The 26,108-nt window shown below is 42.0% G+C and overlaps 1 protein-coding gene and 2 pseudogenes across 4 annotated transcripts in view; 1 reads left to right on the top strand and 2 right to left on the bottom strand.

Moving 5' to 3' along the window:
• Positions 1 to 8,050, bottom strand: part of Lrp11 (LDL receptor related protein 11) — a 104,163-nt gene extending 96,113 nt beyond the window's left edge. The window contains exons 1-2 of one of the 4 annotated variants that reach the window (XM_021238012.2): positions 7,247 to 8,050; positions 233 to 390 (exon numbers count right to left, since the gene is read on the bottom strand). In XM_021238012.2, the coding sequence (XP_021093671.1) occupies positions 233 to 390; positions 7,247 to 7,853 (765 nt within the window). In that variant the 5' untranslated portion in view covers positions 7,854 to 8,050. The remainder of the gene's footprint in view (positions 1 to 232; positions 391 to 7,246) is intronic. The other 3 variants (XM_087193577.1, XM_021238011.2, XM_004856946.3) reach the window with 3 other exon arrangements.
• Positions 8,051 to 14,597: 6,547 nt separating this feature from the next.
• LOC110344339 (lysine-rich coiled-coil protein 1-like) lies at positions 14,598 to 17,688 on the top strand (annotated as a pseudogene).
• A 2,461-nt stretch (positions 17,689 to 20,149) lies between these two features.
• Positions 20,150 to 21,803, bottom strand: LOC106010416 (zinc finger protein 639-like; annotated as a pseudogene).
• Positions 21,804 to 26,108: the final 4,305 nt, after the last annotated feature.

Raw genomic sequence — 26,108 nt, 5'->3', positions numbered from 1 at the left:
TTTAAATGTTTTTTTTTGTCAAGAAAAAGCAGCAAAAATGAGGCAAGCTTCAAAACAAACAATCAAGACCACTGTTAACTCCATAGAAAACTCATTCTCCCAATTTGGGACAATCAATTTTATACTTTGTTTTACGTCTCTTCTACTAGCTCACAGGCATTTTAGGGAAATGAGGGGAAAGACATGCTTCCTGGAAGCATCAGTTTTCTCTAACAAGGGCGACCTGAATTACCTTCATGTTCACTGATGGGTCGCCTTGTAGCAAAGTCCACTCATACTGGACAATGGCATGGTCATCTGAGCTTTCGCGGCCATCTAGAATCACTTCATCTGTGGGCAGATGCAAAACCACATCCTGTCCAGCCTTGCTAAGTGGAGGTGCATCTTGGTCTATAAAAGAAAAAAAAAGTCATAGTAAAGAGATGGCTCCCTAATTGTTTTTCTAATTTATGAAGAACTATCTTATTTGGTGAATAGATTTCATCCAGCAAAGAACTGTTAAGAGAATGAATATTAAGTGGAACTTATTTTCCTATTGATTTTCATTTTATTCTCTTTACATAATAAACAATGACAATATATAGTGAATATAGAATTTGGCTGTGATACACACAGAAGAGGAAGTATGGAGTGTCAGCTATTAGCAATAGCTATGGACAAAGTCGTGGGTACAAGACAATGTGCTGGGGTCCACCAAGATGTCAATTAAAAGTAGTTTTAATTTCTGTAATAAATTTTTTAGTTTATAAACGACTGAAGTTCAAAGTTCCATTAAATGAATTTATTTTTTAAAAAGATTCCTGAAACTAACCTCAGTAAGACCAAATTCACTTTTTATATAGATTTTATTTTTTCTTAACCTCAAGTTTTCAAAATAAGAGTGATACAGAGTGTTTAATAGAGGGGAAATTTATCAAATTTGGAAAGTTAAGGCAACCTTGAATCCATACTAAGTAAAGCCCACACAGAAATTCTCTGAAATCTAGTTTTTTACCTAGGAAAATAGAGGAGGTTTACAGACCTACTAACTAGTTTTTTTTTTTTTTTTTTTGGTACCAGGGATTGAACTCGGGTCCTTCTGCTTGCAAGGCAGGTGCTGGAACCACTGAGCTAAACTCCCAGCCCAACTAACTAGTTTTTATGATAGAATCAGCACACTGAGTTTCTGTTGAGATGTCCTAAAAGAGCAAAACATGTATGTTCAGAGTCTGCCAAAAAAAAAAATGTATACACCAGGAAAAGAAAAACTTGTATAAATATTTTAATACTAAATTTATTGATACATCATGAGATTAATTAATACAAGTTACCTTTAGCTTCTACAGTTACAAGAGATGTTCAAAGTGGTGGCCATTAGCTTCCAGACATTTATTAGTATGGAAAACTGCTGAAGTGTGTATATTTTTTTGGTGGACTCTATTTTTACCTTTGATCTAGAATATGGCTAAATAATTTAAGGTTATAGGGAATAAGCACAGTTGCTTATTGTATGTTATTGCCTCAAGAAGATCAACTCCCTCTATTAGGAGGAAACAGGAAGCCTGCCCTTAAAAGAGATTGGGAGATCCTAGCCGGCACTTCCTTGATTCTGCTGTCTCATGATGTAAATGGTTTGCTCCACCACAAGTTTCTTTCATGAAAGATGTGTCATCCTGGACAATGGCCTGACGCAATCGGGCTGCTTGATCTTGAGTTGGAACCTCCAGAACTGGGAGTCAAAATAAGCCTTTCTCCCTGTGAGGTATTTTGTAATAAGTAGCAAGAAAGCTGGCTAATAAAATCAGTAACTCTGATTGAAATAAGCCAAGTCAACAACTCCTTGCCTAAGAAGAGACTTGTTCTGCCTTTTTCCTCTCTGAGCAAAGACCCAGAGCCTATTTTTATTCTGCTTCTCCCACTTTAAGAGAAACATGACATTTACATCACAATAGACCTGTTCTAGAATGTTGCCCTTTCCTTTGATTCTGAAAGGTTCATAGTTGCCACAGACTAGTTTACCACTTAATAATTCAGGGAAATACCTTATAATTCAGCAGTTGTATTTTATAGTTGACAGATGTGCATTAACATTTACTTTAAAATACTATATTTTTTTTGTGGTATTGGGGATTGAAACTACGGCCTTTGCACTGAGCCTTACCCCTAGTCCTATTTATTTTTATTTCAATACAGGGTCTCTCTATGTTGCCCAGGCTGGCCTTGAACTTAGAACTCTCCTGCCTCACTCTCCTGAGTAACCAGGATTATAGATGTGTGCCACTGCGCCAGTTAAAATACTATTTTTAAGTAGACACACTAAAATGTGGTATAAAGAACAATGCACACTACTAATAATTTTTTAAATCTCTCAAAAAGTTTACCTTAAAAATTTAACACGGAAGGATCAAATAAGTGCTGAAATATCTTACATATTATAAAACTAATTAATCCTGCCTCTCCTGAAAGAAAATCTTGTCATTTATTTTTATTTAGAAGAGCTTTAAGATACTATTTATGAACCTAGTGAAATCCTCATATCCTCTAAATTGACCTGTGATGTATTTGAAATAACAGAGATAATGCTTCCTTTTCAGTTCAAGTCCAGGTCAATTACACTGTACAATGTATTTTACAATAAGCAGAGCTTCTCTACCCTTAAAATAAACACATGACAACAGGAAAAGGACAGGCTACTACTTAACAATGGCTGACTTGTTAAAGATAAATGTAATTTTGAATTTTCATTTGTAAAATGTAATAAACCTATGTTAAGTACTATGGAAACACTGACTTCTTTTGAAAACTAAACATCATTGATAAGACCTACAGAGGTAAAATAAGACTTGCAATAATTTAGATTGAATGCATCAAGGTGGGGTTTTATCCAGAGAAGAAGGATACTGTTAGTGGTCGTATTCATAACACCCTGCTAGGTACAGAGCCTTTGTGACGAAGATGTTCTAGGTCTCTACTGCGTGGGCACAAATGATAGAAACCAGGCCAAGACACTAGAAAGGGTCCCAAGTGAGGAACAGAAGTAGGGAAGACTGAGGGAAGAGGCTCAGATATACGGGTAAAAACCATCCTGTGGTTTTTTTTTTTTTTTTTGGTACCAGGGATCGAACTTGGGACCTTGTGCTTGCGAGGCAGGCGCCTGAACCACTGAGCTAAATCCCTGGCCTGTCAGGTGTTTTTTTAATCGTAACACTTTAGAAAAACCTTTCCCATGACCCCAATATGATCATAACTGGTTTTGGTATATGTTGTTCTACTTTTCCATATAATGCTAATGACTATATGTGATTATATTATTATAACTGCTGCCACTTACTGGGTAACTTCTTTTGTTTCAGGCACCATGCTAAATTTATAGGCATAACCTCTCTTAACTTTCACTAATAGTCTCTGAAGTAGGATTATGATCTGTATACTACTGATGAGGAACCTAGCTCAAGAGGGATAAGTTAGTGACCTAAGATCACACTCGCACACACACAGACACACACACACGATCAATTTATTGGCTTATGGATCAGCCCAGATATTTCTAACTCAAATGTTCTTTCCACTATACTTGGAGGTACCCTAAGTGTATTCCTCTTGCTACAGATATAATTTTACATTCAGAATTGAATCTATTAACGTATTGATATATTCTGTTAATATGTATTCATACATCCTAGCAGTGCCCACGTAATTACTCAAATTTCACAATTACTATTTTAATTTCCTAATCCTTTCTATTGGACATTTATCTTGTTGTCAACATTTTCCCCACCATTATAAATAATACCATAATAAATACACTTTGGCTTATGCTTTTATTTTTATTTTTGCTTATGGTTTTTATTAGCACAGATCATTTTCCTGAAAAATACTGCAGAACAATGAATATTAGTGTACTCTGCTATGTATTTCCAAATTGATTTCTTAGAGAGCGGTACCAGTTTACACTATCGGTGACCATGCAAGAGTATATGGTTTCCACATGTGTGCCAAGTTGAATAAACTTATTTTTGCCTATCTAATAAGCACAGGCTGACATTATTTACATTTCTTAGATTATTTCTAAGTTGAACATTGTTTCACATTTATCAACCACACTTCCTCTTTGGGAACTATTTCCTCATGCCCTTTGGCCATTTGTTTTTGTTTTTCTGACTCATAATTATTTCATATTTTACCAGGCTCTTCTTTGCAATTCTTTTTGTTTCTTGACATGAAGTTTATATATACATAAGGCATGTTCACCCTTGATCTTCATGACAACCTGTGCTGGAAGGCAAGCAGGCATTCAATTCCATATATATATATATATTTTTTCTAACCTCTTCCTTCATAACCTCTTCAATGGATTAGAAAGCTATCTTCTTTCCAGATACAGTATGTAAGAGTAGGTTTATCTTCCAGTTTTCCTAACTATGGAATAAACTGGGGCTTAATTAAAAAAAAAAAAGGATTGTTCAGAATTGTAGGTCTAAATGTATTTCCCTCAACACTGCCAACCAGTTATATGAATATTATTTATTAAATAGAATTGTTTATTTATGACACAAAGGGGAGTAGATGAAAATGTGAGAAGGTAATGAGGATATTGGTAGGCAGCTGGGGAGGGATCAGCCCTGACCTGACCTCAAAGGTCCAGTCCTTCCTTTGCACTTGGAGCAGACGAGAGAAAGGCTGGGGGTGGCAGCAGGTGCTCTGCAGAGGGGAGAGCAGAACTCTACCTAGAGGCTTTGATTTTCTCTAACATGGAGGGGCTGACTTCCCAAATTCTTCCCAGATATACAGGATTTCAAGCTATTCATGGAGAAAAACATGAAAATTCTGGTCCCTGAGGCCTGGGAGGTTAAATTCACAGCTCCTCCAGGACCCCAACTACCCTGGTTTCCACCTCTCACAACCTCCCTACCAACACACCTCACTTTTATCACAACATACCATCCTCCTGCACCTCCCAACCAGGGCCCTACAACAATACCATGGGCAGGTGCACTGCCCTTCTTAGGCATGCCCACCCCTGATCCTCACGACAACTTGTGCCAGAAGGCAAACAGGCACTCAAGTCTCAAGGGCATTAGCAAGGACTTGTAAGGGGGAGGAGATGGGCCTGATACCCAGGTTTTAGGACTCTAAGCACCCTGCTCTACTCCCCAAATTCTGTAGCAGGCAGGTTCAACCAATTCATCCACCCAGCATCTCTCCAGTACCCTCCATTCATTCCTGCAGTTTCCCACCACCCCCTACTGTCCAACCCAGGGGCTGCAGATTGGCAGGAGCTAATGGAGAAAGCACAAGAGCAGCTCTATGACTCAGCTCCACAACCTACTTGCTGTGTGACCTTCCAGCAAATGTCTTTCCCTCTACAAGCCTTCCTAAAATACTAGGGATATAACAGAACCTGGATCTCTGGGCTGCTGTGAGGACAGATGAGTTCATGCATAGAAAGCATTTACAATGGCTCCTCACACCAAACCCAATAAATGTGGGCAATAAATAGGCCCATGGGTTCAGCCATAAATTTGTGCTAGTGTATCCCATCCAATCCTGCCTTAGTTCTTTGTGATCCTTTATTTGGACATTGTAACAACTTCTCTAACAAACATTTGCACTCTCATTGAGCTTCCAACTCCACATGCTCCAGGATTCGGGATAAAAAGAATTCAAGAAGGTAAAACTTAAGTCTGAGAAGCCTAAAGAACTCTGACAGGTTTAACATCTGGGTAAGGGAAACCCAGAACACCGGGAAATAAATAACCTGTACTCTCCCTGAAGAATAGGTAGTGGGAGCCCCTGCACTGGGGCTTTCCCTTCAGCATTTCCACATTGCGGGGGACCTGAAGAAGGCTGAACGGTTCTCCCACAAAGGAGACCACCAGCAGTCACCTGTTCTTATCCCAAGATATGTACAGAACATAATTCCCAAGATAAACTCTCCCTACAGAAGGGAAGGACAAAGATGGGAGTTGGAGAAAAAGCGACTGGAAAACTGCTGCAACCCAAACTTGCTGCTATTGTTAGTTTCCCTGTGTATTTCTCTTTCTCTTGGTTTACACAGGAAAGCTCATTTGGCAACGTTAGTTTCTTCCAGATGAGTAGTGAGAACAAGGGGAAGAAGAGTTGTTTCTTTGCTGCTGGGTTACTTTGGTTCCCGTTTGGGCAGACAGGAAGGGTAGGTACTGTAATCGTGGGGGAGGGCTCCGGGTGGCTGGGTGGGGGTGGGGCTCCAAGTGCAAGCGCTGTTTGCCTCAGCTTCAGAACGGAACCCGAGGGTCTTTCCCAGTGTCTGGCCCAAAGCTGTTGCAGGGTAGCCTTGTGACTCTGAGCCTCGCTCAGGTGTTGGTAGGAGAGGGCGTCAGGGCGTCACAGACACAGATTTCCTAACCCTTCTGGGTGGATCCTCATGGAGAATCCAGACGCTGGAAGTGGCCGAGGGTACCTTGCTCCCTGATCTTTCTAATGATGTCATTCATGTCACTATAAATCAAGCACCCCCAGGATGAGGAAACACACTGAGCTTGACCGCAAGGGAGCTCAGTCAAGGGTCTCATCCTCTCAGCGACACCAATTTCCAACTGTGAGAATTTTTTTTGTGCCCTGTGTCCCGACTCATTTACAGCACCCTCAGAAAGTAAAATCATACAATCGCCGTTGTTTTTAGCTCTTCTAAAAAGAGACATGCCCCAAACCCTTCTTATTTTCATCCAAAAGCAAGCCCCTTCTTTCCACTCTTTACCAAATCGAACGGTACTTTTCCTTTCTGCCTGATGAAGCCAAATTAAAGAAGCAGAATCATGAACCGCCACATCTCTTGCCCTGACAAGAGACAGAAGTGGGTGTTAGGAGCAATTTCACATCTAATTAGATTTTGTTCTTGCAATTACCTGAAAAAAACCATGCATTAGAAAACTGGGACTCGAAAAATATTTTTTTTTTGTCTGAGCTTTTCTCTTCCTCTTACAGTCCAATTTCGGTCAATCTCTCAGATCACCCCTCCCCCCGAAAAATTTCAGCAGCAGCCCACTGAGCCACTGCTGCCAATCTACCGGGGTTTTCAGGCACCATTCCTAGGCCACTTTCCTGGTCACCTGCAGCCCATATAACTTGCAATGAGAAAGGGAAGCCCAGCGGTCCTGTCCAGGAGGGTCTTCAACCCGATAGGTGCAAGGACAGGGGGACCCTTTCGGGGTGGACGGGTGACGCTTGCCGGCTGGACAGGGGCCCGGCTGAACCGGGAACCCTCGCGGGCCAGCGCGAGCGCGCTTACCCAGCTCTGGCGAGGCCCCCGAGGTGGCCCGGACCAGGGCTCCGGGTCCGAGGCCGCCCTGCTCGGCGTCCGGCGTCCGGCGGAGACGGTAGCTGCGGTAACCGCGGTGGGGAGCGAACTTGCAGACGCTGCGGCCGCGCGCCGTGCAGTTGAAGAGGAAGCAGCCTAGCGCGGCGGCCGGGGGCGCGGGCCGCGGGGGCAGCTCGACTACCGCTACGGAGCAGCGCGGCTCGGCGCAGCAGGCCGCCACGCACTGCCGCCAGTCCCACACGGCCGCCGGCGCCCGCAGGAAGCTGGCGCCCGCCGCCAGGGAGTCCTTGGTGCGGATGATGGCGTCCGGGAGCGCTCTGTAGCCGTCGCCGCCCGCGCCCGGGCAGCCCTCCCGCGGGCCTCCGCCCGCTCGCAGCTCGAGCTCCAGCTCCTCGGCCGGCGGCTCCCGCTGCAGCTGCCGACGGAAGTCCTCCAGCAGCTGCTGCACGCCCGACAGCTGCGCGTGCAGCTCGGACAGCGGCGGCCCGGACGCGCGGCCGTTCGGCAGCCAGAGGCAGAGCAGCAGCAGCCCGCGCAGCGCCCGGTCTCCCGAGCGCGCCCGGGCGGCGCAGGCCATGGCGGCCGCAGTGGGCGCGGGGCGAGACGGACGCTAGGCCCTGGCCTCACGGCGCGGCGCCCCCGGCCCCCGGCTGCTCCCCAGAGGCTGCGGGCGGGCGGGAGGCATAGCCAGCCGGCCTTCTCCCGGTCTCGGCGAAGATCAGCACGGCGCGCGAACAGGGCCGGGGCGGGGCGGAGCCGCAAGGAGGGGGCCCAGGGAAGGGGGGCTCGCTGGGCTCCCCGTTCCCCCGCCTGCTGGCGGCTCCTCCCCGCCCCACAGGGCTGTTCCAAGCCTGCTAGGTGTGAGCTGGCACTTGCGGGTGGGGTGGCTGGGAGAAGGGCGTTGCACAAATCCCTGTGATTATTCCAGACAAGGGGCATGCTTAGGTAAGGAAACACCGGGCAGCAGCAGGGATTTTTCCTCCCCAACGCCCCTAACAGTTTTCGCTTTAGATGCCCAAGAGGTTGTGTTTGGGTAGCACAGGGAGGGAGGGCAACAGTACAGAGGAATGTTTTGTCTGTTTGAAAATATAAAAACCAGTAGTCACATTCGCTCAGATTTCCACAGACATAATTAAAAATCAGAACCCGGCCAGTTATAACGACCTGGTGAGCAATCTCTACAGCCTGAGAAGTTGAGGCCTGCAGCTATTAGATCGTGTGAGATCTAGGGCTGATGTGCTTTACTTGAGATAATGTCTAAGAAAATGCCCAAGGCCAAGCCAGGGCGGCACAGCCATCTGTCAGCAGATGTATCTGTATCTTGTTTATTTTCCATTCAGTGTCTGTTTCATTTTCCCCTAATTATGGGCCATGTTTTCCTGCCTTCTACGATGTCCAGAAATTTTAACTAGAAGCTGGACATTGTGAATTGAAACTGTTAAATGTCGGTATTTTAAAGGAAGGGAATAATAAAATAATTTGACAGGAAAATAGCACTGTGCTTTTTAAAAATTTTTTTTCTAGAGTGATATTTAGGAACACACTGCTAGTGGGCACAGAACAGCAGAAGGTAGAAGGTAAAAATACAAAGAAAACAAGAAAAAGAAAAGATAGCCCGTTTTTTCCATTCCATGAAAGGGTGAAATTACAAAGTTTTGAGGGGTGTATTTGGGTGACATTGAGGCTGAAAGAAATAACTTCTTAGCCCTAACGGGTATGCTGGACTTAGGCTAGAGGTTGTTCCACTTATGGGATATTTATCCCACGTAACTGTAGCCATTTTAAGATGATCTTGAAACAATGTAAGGATTCTTTTTTTCTTTTTTCTTTTTTTTTTTTTTTTAGCTATAGCCTAGAACAACTCTAGCAGGCTTGTCATATGAGAAACTTTCACTTATGATAAAAATGCTCCTGTGGAATCACCAACCCTTCCAAAGACTAGTTAATTCTTAATGTTAAAAGAAATCAAAATATACTATGACCTAATATAAACTAGCAATTGTTTATGATTTCAAAGTCTGTCAAACACTTTCACACACGATTTCATATGGCTTTCACAAAGATTCTGAGGCACTTGACCCTGACACCTGCCTGCTCAATAGAATTCCTTTGAGAAGAGTGGAAATGATGTAATGTTTGTTTATCATTAACACGTAGCTGAATATAATACATTATACCTACATAAAGTATACAGTTTGATGAGCTTTAATACATGCATTCACCAGTGAAACCATCACCACAGAACTATCATGCAGAACTATCATCTGCATTAGTTTCCTTGTGCCTCTCTGTCATCCTTCTCTTGGTACTCCATACCTTGTTAGATGTATCAAAAGGTTTCTAGGGGCTGGGGATTTAGCTCAGTGGTTCCACTGCCTGCCTCGCAAGTGCAGGACCCTCGATCCAAAAAAGGTTTCTCCACGCTGGCTATTGGGGATGTGCAAGCTCCAAAACTGTTTTGCTTGCTCCCCAGTGTTTATTTTTCCAACCCTGGTATTTTTTCTGTGCAGGTCCTCTGTCATACTCAGATGGAGACTCAGGGGAGTCCGGAGCTCTCTGCATAGCTCTTTCCTCTCTGGTACTATGAATCTACCTGCCTTGGCCTCCCTGAATTCTCCGTTCTGTTCTCTGAACTCAGAGGGACTGCCAGGCTTTCTTTGGGCTCCCCTACCTGCGACTTGGTTACCTTCTCCAGGCAGGAAGCTGGACAGTCATTAGTTAAGTAACATATTACAGCTGCATCTCTACCAAAGTGTTGTGTTGGCTGTGGTGAGAAAGTGATTTTTACATCTTTACCAGTATGATGTTGGTACTTTTCCTTTGATTCACTCACACTCAAATCATTAGTTTCAAAAAGATTTTGCTTTGAGTTATATTGTATATAAAAGGTTTCATTTAATTTTACATTCCCCCACATTCGTCATTAATGACTGCCTGTGGTTTATCTATGCATGACAATGACTTCCAGATCCAGAAAATGCTTTCTGAATTTTCACTAATGTCCCTGTGGTCAAATTATTTTTATCCTCATTAAAAGAGCTTCTCATTAGTTAGTGTGGAGATTCCTCTAAAAACTAGAATGAGAGGTCCCATTTGACCTAGCTACTCCCTGCTGGGTATAGTCCCAAAAGAATTAAAAGAATCATACCACAGTGATATAGTGGCACAGTTTGTAATAGCTAAATCTTGGAAACAGCCGAAATACCCATCAACTGGTAATTGGATAAAGAAGATGTGTGTGTGTGTGTGTGTGTGTGTGTGTGTATGTGCTTTATAAAATGGCGTAGTACTCAGCTATAAAGAATGAGAAACTAGAGACATTTATAGCTAAATGGATGCACATTGAGGCCATACTCTTAAGTGAAATAAATAGGACACACACATGTAAATACCAAATAGTTTCTCTGGTGTGAGAAACTGAAAGTGTAAATAAGGATCAAAATGTATTAATAGATATTGTGAAATAAGAATAAAAGGTCCAAAGGGGAGGAGGAAGTGGGAAGGGTAGGGGAAAGGAAAGAATGGAAAGGAATAAATATGAGAAAATGAAAAAATGGAAACAGTCTTTGTAAATAGAGAGGAGTGGAGGGGTTGAAGGGAGGCCAGGGGAATGGGGAAGGAAGAAGAACCAAGATGTATCATGTACAGGTACAAATTCCCAGCGATGAATGTGATCATTATGTATACCTAAAATGTACCAATAAATTTAATTTAAAAAAGAGCTTCCCATTGTATTGCTATCATGCATGTGTAAATCGAAAGGAGTGCGTTCACAGGACATAGCACATGACTTTTCAACTTAATATCAGTCTCCATAGAAGAGTTTTCCCCTCAATATTTCCTACTATTGGAGTGGCTTCATTTATATCTGTTTTTTGTCTTTTTTTTGGCTTTGAGACAGTCTTGCTGTGTAATTCAGGCTAGCCTTAAACTCACTACTGAGCCCAGACTGGCCTTGAACTTGTGGCAATCTTGGGAAAAACAATTTAAAGAAGGAAATATTTATTTTGACTTATGGTTTCAGAGGTTTCAGTCCAGGTTGGCTGGCTCCATTGCTGTGGGCCTGTGGTGAGGCAGAAAATCATGGTGCCAGGGTGTGGGGGAGCAAAGTTGTTCACCTCAAGGCAGTCAGGAAGCCGAAAATGAGGGAAAGAGCCACGGAGGAAAGGACAAGATACAGTCCTCAAGATCACACCCCCACGACCCACTCCCTTCTTCACTCAGGCCCCATCTCCTAAGTCTTCATCAGCCCCCAATAATGCTATTCAATTATAAATCCATCAATAGATTAAGCCACTAATGAAGTTAGAGACTTGACGATCCAACTGCTTCCAAAAATCCCACCGCTTAGCACATGAGCTTTTAGGGGAACATCTTAGACTGAAACCATAACACGTGCTTCAGTTCAAGGTGTACCTCCCAAATGTCAATGGATCCATGTATGCACTAGCAGTCAAACATTTCTGAATGCTTTTTAAGATCTCAACTTTTGGTCTAAATTTATTTTTTATCGGCACATCAAAATTGCTCATATTTAGGGTATACCATACAAGTTTAGATACATATATGCATCATGTAACATTCAAATTAGAACAAGTGGTCTATCTCCTTGAACATTTATCATTTTTGGGGGGATGAGAATATTTTAAAGGCTTTCGTCTAGCTTTTAAAAAAATACATGGTACCTCATGATTATCTATAATTACCTACTGTGCAGTAGCACACCAGAACTTCTGTCAACTTCTTGTTCTTCTTCTGCTGTGGGATCAGTAGGTTTGAAATACGAGAGCCTTACAGAGAAATCCCAGTGCCCAGGCTTCATTGACAGATGGAGTGAACCTAGACCTACTCAGCTCACCATTCCAAGTTGCTGGCCTCCGTCTTCCCAACAGCGATCCCGTCCCTTATCCACTAAGGTTTTACATTTTAATTTCAAACCAAAAGCTTTGTCCCTTATCCACCAAGGTTTTACATTTTAATTCCTAACTTCTATTTTTTCCAAATCTGTTGTGTGATGGTTCATAGTTCTTATTCTTTGCTTACATATCAATACTCTTTTCTAAAAAGCAACATATTAAACATATTTTGTCTAATGACACCAATATCTGACTTTTTGCAGATCTGACTAGTCTACTTTTTCTTGTGCATAGTCCTTTGTCGGCCAGATTTCTTTCAAGATGAGTTTGAAGTTATATTATTCCATAGATGAATTGATTTTGTTATCTTCCAATCATCTGTAGACTCTGCCAACCTCATTCATTTTGTATTAGATTCTCTTCTTGAGGGGTTTCAGAGTGTGCAATTGTATCACCTTCCAGTTTCTATGAGTGCAGCTATTCTTTTGTCTCTTACTCTCACCTAACTTTTCTAAATTTCCCATTGTATTGCTATCATGCTCATGTAAATTGAAAGAAATGAGTTCCCATGACACAGCAAGGGGGTGGGGGCTGGGATGGGGGGACGAGCAGTAAAACTTTTTTATTGTGAGACCAAACAACTATAAAAATATATTGCAGCCTTCACACAGCAAACAGACAGGCTATATTATCATTTCAAGTATAAGTTGGTGGAAAGACAAACAATCCTTATTCAAAAGAGAAAATGCCATGCTAGGGCAGGAACAGTGTTGCAAAGGCCCCAGGCAAAAATGGTATTTGGTAAAGGAATCACAGCCCAAGTTGCTTACTTTTTGACTTTGGGTTACTAGGGAATTACCTCAATAAGGTGTTAATTCAGGAGGCTAAGTAAACAATGCTTGGTTTAGGTTTTTATTCCATTCTATCCTATAAAAATCAATTTCTTCAAGTTCAGTACTTCAGAACTCTCTTATCTAGCTATCAGTTTCTGTTTCACTGTTTACTCTTGGATGTGTTGAATCCCTTTACCCTTGGGGGTGAAAGTGTCACTGCAAGATTGTTTTTTTAACTGCTGCAGAAAGCCTGACACTCATCGGCCCCTGAAGGAAGCTCTGCTTTTCATATGTAGTGTATGATGCTGACTCTCATTTTTTCAATCTGCTCCAGGTTGAAAGATGCAGTTTAAGAATTTCAAGAAATGCACATCCATATCTCGATGGCTAGAAAAGGATATACACAAGGAGCCTTTCAGAGTTCTTATCTACTCTCCTCTCAACTCCACGTCTTAAATCTACTTCATGTCCTTGGGTATAAAAAAAAACAAGCAAAATGAAGATATACACCCCTCCCCTTTTTGAGACAGAGTCTTGCTATGTAGTTTGGGATGGCCTTGAACTCATTATGTAGCACAGGCTGGCCTGCAACTCATGGCAATCCTACTGCCTGCCAGATGCTGGGATTATAGGCATGTGCCACCACACCTGGCTCCCCTTCTAAATTAGTGATCTCCTGAATTTTGTTTTGTGGCTTACAGAGAAGAGTGTGGTGATACTTCTGGTAAATAGGAGGTTAGCTACAGGGACACCAGCAACTTCACCAGATCATAGGCAGGAGGAACCTGCCAGCCTGCTGGTGTGTATTAAGAAGAATCTGGTACCTTGGAGGTTCTCCATTGGTACGAGGGAGATCTTTACTGTCAGGATAAGGTCTTGCCACATGAAATTTAGGCTCTAAAACACCCTCTTGTGCTATATTTGACCCAAACTTTAGCACCAGTTTTTTTTTTTTCCCATTTTGCTTTCTAGTGTCCAAAAAGAGGAACCAGGGTCCAGAGGGAAGTGACATATGTCTTAAACTTGCTGTCATCTTTAGTTTCTTCATTCATAAACTTTACTTAAAAGACTAAATTTCCTGTTCTTCTGTTTTTTTTGTTTTGTTTTGTTTTTGGTAGGAGGATTGAATTCAGGACCTTGCACTTTCGAGGCAGGCAGCAGCACCACTGAGCTAAATCCCTAGCCCCTGTTCTTCTTTTTAAATAGATTCCTGCCCTGATGGTGACTGGAAAAAACTTTTATTTCCCAGAAGATGACAGAGATGCCTTGTCCTCTTGGTCACAGTTGGAATGAAGTTCATGTGGCCATCCACACACCTGGCTACACAACTGTCCAGCTGCCATTTCACCTGAAGCTCTTTACTCCCTGCATCTATTGAATCTTTGATTTTGTCATCACAAAGCATCATGCACCAGACTAGGTGGTCCTGGAATTTTTCCAACTCGTTTTCCATGCAATGCTGCATGGATGTCCGGTTGTGCTCACCGCAGTTAGCCCTGCACAGGAACATGAGGACCTAGATCTTCCAGATGTTCTTTCTCTCTACACTCTTCACCATGGAGTCTGCCTCCTGCACCCGGAGCAGCTGCAGCTTAGCTGTAGAGACCCTGCCCTGTGCTGTAGGCGACCACAATGCCTTGGTGCATGTCCCGCCCGCTTGCTGTCCCTCTAAATTTCATATATTTCATTAAGATTCTGGCATGGGAATATAAACAAGTCTCAGAGCTGAATTCCAACAAGGATGAAATGGCCATAGAAGGTGAGGCTGAGGAGGAAGTTGTAGATGAAGGAACCAGTCAGACTAATGAGCAAGCCAATTTGCTCAAGCAAACTACACAAAATAAATAAGAAAGTTTAATACAAAGACAAGCTCTAAAGTCTGTTTATTTTATTATTATTATTTTTGGTACCAGGGATCGAACTTGGGACCTTGCGCTTGCGAGGCAGGTGGTGGAACCACTGAGCTAAATCCCAGGCCCAAATGCCTTCTTACTTTGTCAGGGTCACCCTACAGGAAATTGGAGGATTTGAAACTAAGAACTGGACTGTCCCAAGAAGGCTCAGTGAGTTACAGAATTTACACCAGAAACTTAGTGAATGCATCCCTTCTTTTAAAAAAACAAAAGTCCAACTGCCTTGTCTTAGCAAACTGCCTTTCAAATCTATAGAACACAAGTTTATGGAAAAGTCAAAGAATCAAATAAGTTTTTACAGAATCTAATTTCAGTTAAAAGACTGTCAGAGAGAAGCACTTTATTTGAAATTTACCAGATGAGATATACAACATTTAATATGGAAGCTATTCAACATTTATTATACATATGTATAATATGAGACACACAAGATTTCTTATCCATACACAAATTTACTAAAACATAGGATTTGTGTTAGGTGATTTTGCCCAACTGCAGGCAAATGTAACAGTTCTGAATATGACTAAGGCAGGCTATGCTAAGCTATGATGTTCAGCAGGTTGACTGAATCAAATATCCAGCTTACAATGGAATGTAACCTACTGTAAGTCAAGAGGAATCTGTACATAGCCAGACAGACAGACATAGAGAGAGACAGAGATTTATTATAATGGATTAGCTCCCCTGATTACAGAGTCTGAGTCCCATTCACCACTATATGTTACAGAAAGGCCTACAGTGCATATAGTATACTTCCAGTCGAAATCCAAAGGCCTGAGAACAAGACAAGCCAATACTATAAGCCACATCCATGTCTGATGGTGTGAGAGCTAGAGGAGGTGGCAAAGCAATGTGTAAATCCTGGTTTGAGTCCAAAGGCCTGAGAACCAGTTAGCATCAATGTACCCAAACAGGGTAAGGTGGATGCTCTAGTGCAAGCACAAGGTAAATTTGCTCCTTCCTCAAATGTTTCATTCTTTTCAACCCCTCAGCAGATTGGCTGATGCACTCCTGCATGGGTGAGAGTGCTCTCCTTTACTCAGACTGCCGGGTCACATGCTAATCTCTTCTGGAAAGAGGGAGTAGGGACTGGATCCTTCATCAGCAACATAGGAGGAGCATGCGCAGGCCATTTCCCTGTGTCGGCTAAGGGGCCAGGAACACTGGTCGTGAGAGACTGCAGTGATCACTAGTAAGGAGGACAAGCCATGTACTCTGATCAGACTTTCTGGACAGGATGACTTTTGAAAAACATTGCCAGATAAGCCCAACTGTACTTCAGTGTTAGCACATTGGCACACAAATGCAAGCAAGTACCAAGAACATCGAGCATGATGTCACCAAGTACACCCAGTGTTGTATCAGTGAGGGGACTCTAGGAAATGGACGTGAAGAAACTGCCTGACCAAGAATTAACGCTAGCTATTTTACGGAAGCTCAGAAACTTCAAGAAAATAAAGAAAACAAATCAACAATTTAAGAGAGATTGAAATTACTTTTTAAAACTCAAACAAGAATCCTGGCACTAAGAAATACAATGAACAAAGTGAGAAATGTCAGAGGTACCAGCAGCAGAATTGGTCAACCAGAACTAATCTTTGAATTTAATGACAAATTATGTGAAAATCAGCTGGTGGCTGCAACTTCCTCTCGGGAAGCCAGTCTCCACCTCCTTCTCTCACTCTGCCTCCTTGGAGACCACAGGCACATGGGGTCGCTCTTGCCTCTCTGCCACCTTCAGCTCTGCCTACTCTGCAGTGGCGTTGGCAGGGAGAGGGACAGTAGTTGTGGACCTGACCCCTGGCTCAGCCAAGATACCATATTAAATGAACAAAGACTGAACTTTTTACAGATGCTGTTTATAAAAGGCATCTGTGCAGGGGTGCTACAGTTTGAATAATAAAAGATTGTACATTATGAGGTCTATGGGAATAGAATATTGGACAAAAATCAATTTTGTAAACTCTGTGTCATGGTTTTTAGCACCCTGATTGTTGTACAGTCTACTTGGGGAAAGTTCATGTTGAAAAACTGAAGCAAGTACTGGATAAATATCAAATTTCTCTACCAAGTTCTCAGCCTGAAGAAGAGAATCCCTTTTTTATCAACCTAGGGAAGCATTCAAAATCATATGACTCCTTTCAACATTAACTTGAAGATTATATTAAAGTGCAGAAAACCAGAGGCTTACAGCCAAAGACTTTTTCCAAAAGATGGGAGAGGACTAATTGGAAGCCTGTAGGTATAGGGAAGAAGTTGATTCCAGACCCAGGTATAGAATGTTTGATCAAAGATTCCCATCTGGAACCGTCTAGACCTACCTGAGATCACGCAATATTCACAGGCAGAAAAACTCAGCTCATACATCAGGCTGAGACTATAGCCTCTGAGCTACTGTTACTTCCCCAGGGACTGTTTCTCAGAAAAAACAGTGTTCCTGAACCTCAGTCAGCAAGAAGATAATCACGGTTTAGCCAGTGTAGGATCTGGGGTTCTGAACACCTCTCCTCTGGAAATAGGACTGGTGCCCATCAAACCAGTCATCAAAAGAGAAGAAGGCAGAGAAAAGCCAAAGCAGGAGTGGCCCAACCATAAAAGGAAAAGAAGTTCTGAGGAAGTGGAGCTGGAAGAACATGGGAGCATCCAAAGGAAGAAAACAAGTACAGAAAAGCTTAAGCATCAAAAGGAGAAAAAAGCCAAGATGTAGCCTCTCAGAAAGAGAACTGGAAGTGTAGAAAAAGAGAAAAAGGAACAAAGTGAAGAAAGAACAGGAAGAAATGCTTTGGGATCAGTCTATCCTTGGATTTTGAACCTCTTTAGTTGGTTCTCCTGAGGTTAAATTGAAAAAAATAGCTGAGGAGCTTAGTTTTACAATATGTTCAAATCACTTCTGTGAACAGGTACTTTAATTTCTAACAAAGGCCAGGTGAACATGAAGTATTTAGGATGCTTGGTCTCCAACTTGGAAATACTTTTCCTCATTTTCCAAAACTATCATTACATCTTTCCTACATTTGATAATTTCCTTTTAAGAGAGTGCTCTGGTTTATGCAAATTGTCAGAATGGTGGAATTATTTTCACTTAGGACCAAAGATCATCATTTATTTTAAATTAGAGGATTAATAGGCTTTGGAGAGTCTATTTCTTAATTGTAATTGTTTTAGCTTTGAAGTGGGTATTTTTATATTCATTGATTTGTTTTTATAAAGCAATTTAGATCTTTCCCTTTGTTCATTTCCATGTATTTTCTAGGTTGTAAAATGGAAAATGAATACATTATAAATAAATATTAAAATAAACTCATGTTACATATAATTTTAAAAATTTCAAGGAGTCTTGATACAAAATTAGTTCATAGTCTGTAGAAGTTTACACTAAAATGTTTTATTAATAATAAAAAAGCATGTGAAAATATAGGGTCAAAGGGAACAAAAAATACGGGATTTATGGGCTGGGGAACATAGCTCAGCAGAGCCGGCACCTGCCTGGCAAGTGCAAGGTCTTCAGTTTGATCCCTGGTCCCGGAAGAAAAAAAAAAAAAGGAAAAAACCCCATGGGATTTATACACAGAATAAAAATAGCAGGGCTAGGAATGTGCCTCAGTGCCATCGCACCTGTCTGGCAAGCATAAGGTCCTGGGTTCCATTCCTAGTACCGCAAAAAAAAACAAACCAAATGTATATGTCATTTGTATTCAAAAAAGAACAGAGAAAGAACACTGTAGAAAGCTTATCTTGGGCTGGGGATTCAGCTCAGTGGTGCCACTGCCTGCCTTGCAAGTGCAAGGTCCTGAGTTTGATCCCCGGTACCAAAACCCCCCCCCCAAAACCCAAAACCTAACTTAAAAAAAAGAAGAAAGCAAGCTTATCCTCCTAGACAATGAGGACACCTTTGTGGACAGTCAGAGCTTCTCATGCTTCAGGGGCCCCAACCCTCCTGGCAGTACAGGGCAGCTCTGCTCCTGGGAGGAGCACAGGCTGTGGTTCTAGGGGGTGGGGTTAGACTTCGGTCTTCCTTTGGTCCGAGAAGCATCTCTTATCCTGGCCTTGGAGGCTTCTGCATCTGCTAGACATATCCACCGCCTGTGGCCTTTGGCTTCCTGCCCAGGCTGTGGGTCCTGCAGGAGCCCTGGGAGATCCTGCCCAGCTGTGTTCTAGCACCCTTGGCCTCACTGTCTCCTCAGGGTCTGTTCCGAGGTCAGCCAGTCTGGAAGGGGACCCTCCTCGCTTCCCCTTAGGCTCCTTTGCCCTCCTGCCCCACCCAGCTGGCCCCATCTTGTCCTTGCTAAGTTTTTCAGGGCCCTTCTTCTCCTGGGGGCCAGTAGGGTGGGCTTCTTCCTGGGCTGGGTCTTCCTTTTATGCTGAGGGACCATTGTGTAGCTGCCGGTGGCCCTCTTGGTCTGGAAGTTGATGAGCCTGGTAAGGAGGCCACTGAGCATGCCGGTGGCCAAGGTCTACTTCAGAGGGTACTTGAAGTGGGTGACGTCCACCTTCAGGTACTTCTGCAGGATGTGGAGATGGTGGCCTCCACCCAGGTGCTATGGCTTTGCTCCCCAGCTGGCAGAGCCTCCAGCACCAAGCACAGCCCTGAGTGTAGGGAGCTGATGGGGCCAACCACAGCCCAATTGCAGCTCAGGGCTGGCTTTCCAGGCCTAGGGACCCAGACGCCTCCATGTGGCAGTGGAGATGTAGGAGGTTGAGGTGTTGCTGGCAATGCTCCCAGGAGCCACGGGACATGAAGCTGTGGGTGACCCGTCCCATCCCAGCACGTGCGCCAAGGTATCCCATGTGTTTTACTCCTAAGTATCAAGAAACCAAGTTCAAAGCAGCCCTCTGCATGAGAGAAATTTCTTTAAAATTCCTGTTTTTTTTCTGGAAAAGAAAATCACAAAGAGTCTGTATTCCTGTCTATAACATAGCAGGATACATTTTAATGTACACATAAGGCAGTGAGGTTCTCTGTACAAGCTTGTCACTCATTTGGACTGCCCAGAGCAATGTACCAGCTAGCCCCGGGGGTTCTTAAACACTTGTCACTCACCAGAGAATGAACAGGTGTGTGTGGTGTGAGACACAGAGGCCTGCATATCTAACTCTCCATCCCCAAATGTCACAGGCCTACACCTAGGACTTAGAGAAAAAGGCATGAAGTCACATGTGGATTTGATAGTGAGCACCACAACGAGAACAAGTAAAAATAATGATTTGTACATTTATATGTACTCCATCGCTGGGCAGACAAGTCTTGCCCAGGATCAAAGTGTTCCCTGGTAGCAGATCAGCCAGGTGCCAGGCAAAGAGAATAACAAGCAATGACTAGGAACTACTTCATTTTTGCCAGGAAGGTTGAAATTATATTATTTTACATGAACATAAAGTTAAAATAAAGAAAATAATCAAGTTGTCTCAGGAACAAGAAGGTGCCTTATTAATGTCCTTTCATTTCCAAATCTCATCAAGCAGTCACTACGTTTATGAGGTGAAGTTGGCCAAATGCTTGAAATCCAAATGAATTTAAAGAACTTCAATTCATCCAGTTGATTATTCACAATGCTGACATGAATAAATCCTTTCAGATAAATATGAATTCAAATACTTGCAATATTCTAGCGTACTTGAAAAGCCCTTCCCATAGTCACCACAAACATGAGGAAATATCTTAGCATGTTCAGTAGCAACATGCCTGTTAACATTTGTATGGAGCCTACCCTGAAACCTGCATACTTGACATCCAAAGAAGTTTTTCCGTTTGTCTAAAGTAATTTTGCATGAAAGGCTGTACTGTCCACGTTCGCCCTTGTTACAGAACTTATCACTTACTTCTGTTTGTTTGCATGCATGCTCATTTACCATGTGGCCGAGCAAGTCCTTTGGATGGTCAGTTTGGTGTTCCCAGAACTGACTCAAGTACTGTGCAGCACAGCGGTGCTCCTGCAAGTGTAGGTCGAGCTCACTGCTTGAGGAGAACTGCACATCACAATGCTCACACCAGCAGAGGTGATCACTAACATGGGTTCTGCAATGTGCTGTCTGAGGTTCTCAAAATCCACTGTCTTATAGTCCTAGTATTTACAAATGTAGGGATCCTCTTCATGTAATTTGGTGAGTTCAATCAGAAGCATGTTAGTACAGAAACTTTTCTTTCATACCCAATATACATTTGAATCAGTACATTTATGCTTTAGGATCATTTGTTGCTCTAAATCAGAAAAAAATATTTACTGTTGAATTCACAAAATTTACATTTATAGAGGCCACTGCTATGAGCTCTCAGTAAAGGCCATTTCTGCTGGGCAGTCATGTTCAAACCTTGTCTTTTGTCAAGAATTTTGCAAAGTTTAGTAGACGGCTCTTCATCAGTGATTTTGGAGGCTTTCAGAGGAATTGTTTTATATCTCTCTATCATAATCCTCTGAAATTGCATGTACTTGTATAGCAACTGGAACATCTTTGGCAGTGTGAACTTCCATAAGACTCTCCTCATTAGTTTGCTGATTGACTGATCCAGGTGAGTGGCCCTCTTCATCACACATAAGCAGATTTTTCTGCAGAAAAGGCAGTGTGGTCTATAATTCGAAGTACAGTACTGGGAACCAGGTAGACAGTTCTGATTTCTGTTTCTGGCCTTGAATTCTTTTTGTTGTTGTTGTTGTTTGGGGTTTTCTGTTTTTGTTTTTTGAGACGTGGTCTCACTATCTACTTCAGTCTGAACTTGAAGTCACTACATAGCCCAGGCTGGCCTTGAACTTGAAGCAATCCTGCCTCAGCCTCTTGAGTGTTGGGATTTTAGGACTTGGCAACTATGCCTGGCTGGCCTTGATTCCTTCTGCAAATTTTGGCAGGGCATTTGATGCCTCAGCATCAGAATCATCATCTTTGTTGTCAAAATAGTTTTAGACTGGCAGTCTCATAAAACAAAAAAGATTTGTTTTAATATAATGGAGTATTACTCACCCATAAAGAATGAGAAACTAGAGTCATTTATAGCTAAATGGATGCACATTGAGGCCATACTCATAGATAGGACACACATGTGTAAATACTGAATAGTTTCTCTGGTGTGAGAAACTGAAAGTGTAAATAAGGATCAAAATGTATAACAGATAACAGGAAGAAAAGGTCTAAAGGGGAAGAGGAAGTGGGAGGTATAGAGGAAAGAAAAGAAGGGAAATAAAAAAATATGAGAAGAGGAAAAAATGGAAACAAAGTCTTTGTAAATAGGGAGAGGTGGATGGGATTGAAGGGAGGGCAGGGGAATGGGGAAAAAAATAAGAACCAAGATATATCATATAAAGGTACAAATTCCCATTGATCAATGTTATCATATTATATACCTAAAATGTACTGATAAACAATGGAAAAAAGATCAGAAAAATTCCATTGAATTCATCTGCAATTCTGCTAATTCCAGAAGAATTTGTAATGAGAAGGCTGTAAAGTCTTACTTTTTCTTTGTTTTAGGATTTTTAGGAATAATTCAGTTCACAAACAAAAGCATTTCCGCAGATTTTTCTTCTGTTCACAAACTCTGCAACAGTACCATGGCCATCTACCCCATACAAGCACGAACACAGCCATCTACCCCCAAATCCTAAAACAAATTGTAGAGGCAAACAGGAAATACCAACAGGCACCCAGAACTTGGAGGCAGAAAGCAAACTTTATTTACGTCGACGGGCCTGGTTGGGATAATTCCTCAGAGAAGCAGGCGACTGTCTTTTGTCTGCCTACATTTTACATAGGATTTGCAAGCAGAAACTAGTACAGAAGCAGAACAAGCGGTTGATTGGTTATGTATTGGTTACATACAATATCTTTATTACTGATTAGTCTACAGCAAGTTCAAACTCAGGGTAAGAAACATTAATTTTAGGGTAACGTTGGCTACATAAGGGAGACACATATTTGGAGTATGCATCAGTTCTGGCTCTGCCTTGGAGGAGCAGATAAGGAAGACACAAACTCAGAGTGGGCATCATAGAGAGTGCGTTACATTCCAGAATGGGTTCAAGCCCCAGCAGAGATACGGAGTTACTGAATTATGCTCTTGGTGGTACTAATATGTTACACAGGGAGTTATGTGCCTGGCAGTGCTAGCAAGAAAATATGTGCTCACAATAATCATTCATTATAGACTACAGGACTAATACCATTTTCACATGAACCCTTACCACACTTTTTCTTTTCAAAATGAAGTCAGTAGAGCGGGGGATTTAGCTCGATGGTTCGGTCGCCTGCCTTGAAATCACAAGGACCTGAGTTTGATCCCCAGTACCAAAAAAAAAAAATGAAGTTAGTAAACTGAGGTACTACAGTAATTCTTTGACTTCTTTTTTTGTACCAGGGACTGAACTCAGGACCTTGGCGTTCGAGAGGCAGGCACAGCACCACTGAGCTACATCCCAGCAACAGCAGTTCTTAATACTGGAATGAAGAAAATGAATTACAGACATGCTTTCCCAGATGGTAAACAGTGCCTCAATTTTACTGATGAGGAAACAGACTCAGTGGAAGTCAAGTCTACTAAGAAGTGGCAGAACCAGGGATTATATGTGGCTTCTGATTCCTGGACTCTGGGTCACTAACTATAATCAGTAAATTTTCATTGCTAAGCACTACCACAAACAAGCTGCATTTATTTCTAGTTCTTACTTCCAGTTTTTAGTCACCAACTGGAAAGAAGGAAAGGAAGTAATCATCTAAAAAAATAGAAAGAAAGGAAAAAAAAGACCCCAGGGCCCACGGTGTCAGACTCTGCTCAGGCCCTCTTGTTCCTGTGCCCTGTCCTAGCTACCAGGCCCAGCCTGCCCACTGCACTCACTTGCCGGAAGTAACTTTAAATACAAATAATTGCACTCTTCACTGATTACTAAGCAAGTCTGTTGTCGACTTCTTATGACAAGTATCACTGCTTCTGTTCAGGGTACGGTATTTGGTGACCAAAAGGCGTTACAATTGTACTGAAGTACTTCCTTCTATGGAAGCAGCTAATGTACTACATAGGGATGTGCTCAGCTTTTGGAGTTTTCATGTCTTAGCTGAGATGTTCATTTCTTTCTACGCTCACATCACCTACAGTTGTAGCTAGTAAGAATTTTCTATACATGCAGGGTTGAGATCAAGACGAAGAATATTACTTTCGGGAACCACTTCTTAGTTACTAGAGGCTTTATTTGGCAAGACTTTCATACTTCTGAACCATCTGGCAGTTTACTGTGTCATAAAAGGTCAGTTGTGTAAAGATCTTTATTCCCTTGGGATTATGTTAACTAGGAAAAAAGTGTTATGAAAAGAACGTAAATCCTTATCTAAATCCTTATCACATAAATAATTACTGGGAGATAATATAAACACCATGTATAGAATTTCATGTTCTGGGGGTTGTTCTTTTTTGTCTTTGTGTGTCCAATTGCCCATATTTCCACTCTGTGTCGTTTCTGAGAGTTAAAAAATAGTTGGATTGAATAATATTCAATTCTCATTCATCCATCTTTACCCATTTTCAATATTTATTTTTGTCCCAAGGTATATTTTAGAGTCCATATTTTCCTTGGGACTGCAGTCTCTGTGCATACACTGATGTAACATTAATTTTATGTCTGGGGCTGCTCTCCACTAAGTGCTATGATAGCCGAGAGATCTGACAGGCTGTGCACATGACATTTTCTCATTCACCAAATACTAGAATACCGGATGCACTTTCCACTGCATAGGAACCCACAGCAAAAGAGCAAGCTTTTCTTTTTGTTATGTGTCTTTGTTTATTATTGTGACCCTTTAAACTTTATAACAATCCGGATGAGGGTAACAAAGCTACACACAATCACTTACCAGGGTTGTTTTGTTTGGTACTGGGGATGGAGCTCAGAACCTTGTGCTTGCCAGGGAGGAACCAGCACCACTGAGCTAAATCCCTGGCCCAAATCACTTAACGAAGTATGCACTCCAAGTACCTGAAGATGGAATTAAAGATTTTCTTCACTTGATTATCATGAAACACTTACATCCTACTACTTTCATAGCCAGATTTTGATGCTCAGACATTTTCTGAGACCTGAACAGCCTGCATACTGTGAAATCTTTCCTTTCACTTGAATCTTTCACTGAAGTTCCCTCTGATATCGGTCTTGATTTTGTAACCAAAGTGTTGGCCTCTACATACTGTTTCGAGTGCTTTATGGTGGGAAGTGGTAGTTTTACCAGATGTTTCTCCCCTAGGTGGCATCCAGAAGTAAATTAGAATTATAAAATCTGATAAAATTAACAAAAGTATCTCTTATCCAAAATGCATGGGATCAGAAATGTTTCTGATTTGGGATTTGTCTGGAGTTTGGGCTACTTCTTCACACAAAATAAATTCATTTATGTTTCATATAAGCCTTATATGCATAGCCTAAAGGTAATTGTACAAAATAATTTTAGTTCATTTTAATTCTGGGTACAATCCATTATCCCATGAGGTCAGGTGTAGAATGTTGCACTTGTGGCCTCAGTACTCAAAAGTTTCAGGTTTTGGAAAATTAGGGATTTGAGAATTTCAGATTAGGGATGCTCAACTTATAACCAATTGCCTGGAAGCTATGCTTTCCAAACTGCTTCTCGTGAGATGTGAAGTAAGTAATTCCCTCTGCCCCGTGAAAGAACTTGGAGATGGTCAGCTCAGGAACTCACCTTAAATAATTTAGGATAACTCCCTCATCTGAAGGACCAAAAAAAAAAAATCAAGATCCAGAACAATTAAATGACTTGCCACGGTGACAGTGAAGTGGTTTTACCACCTATACCTTCTGCTGTTTTATAACAAAATGAGCTACAATTCACTAAGAGGTTCTCATGTCCTAAGCACTATGCTAACCTCTTACATGCAGTGTCTTTGTTATGTGTATGATACAGGGGACTGAAGCCCAGGCCTTTACACTGAGCTACATCCCCAGGATCTTTTTATTTTTTATTTATTTATTTATTTTTATGTGATTATTATTTTTTTTGTATTAAATTCTTTTATTGGTACATTGTAGGTATACAACACAATTACATTTCTCATTGGGAATTGTACCTTTACATAATGCATCTTGGTTCTTATTTTCTCCCCATTCCTAGCCCTCCCTTCACGCCCTCCACCCTTCCCCATTTACAAAGACTTTATTTCCATTTTTTCCATTTCTCATCATTTTTTCCTTTCCCTTCTTTCCTTTCCCCCGCCCCTCCCACTACCCCTACCCCTTTGGAC

The sequence above is a fragment of the Heterocephalus glaber genome, unplaced genomic scaffold (genome assembly GCF_053883595.1).
Source record: "Heterocephalus glaber isolate CG9 unplaced genomic scaffold, H.glaber_assembly_v1.0 deba00001593, whole genome shotgun sequence".
In the NCBI taxonomy this organism is placed as follows: domain Eukaryota; kingdom Metazoa; phylum Chordata; class Mammalia; order Rodentia; family Bathyergidae; genus Heterocephalus; species Heterocephalus glaber.
Note: the sequence above shows the minus strand (reverse complement) of the source record. Positions and strands in the feature narration are given on the sequence as shown.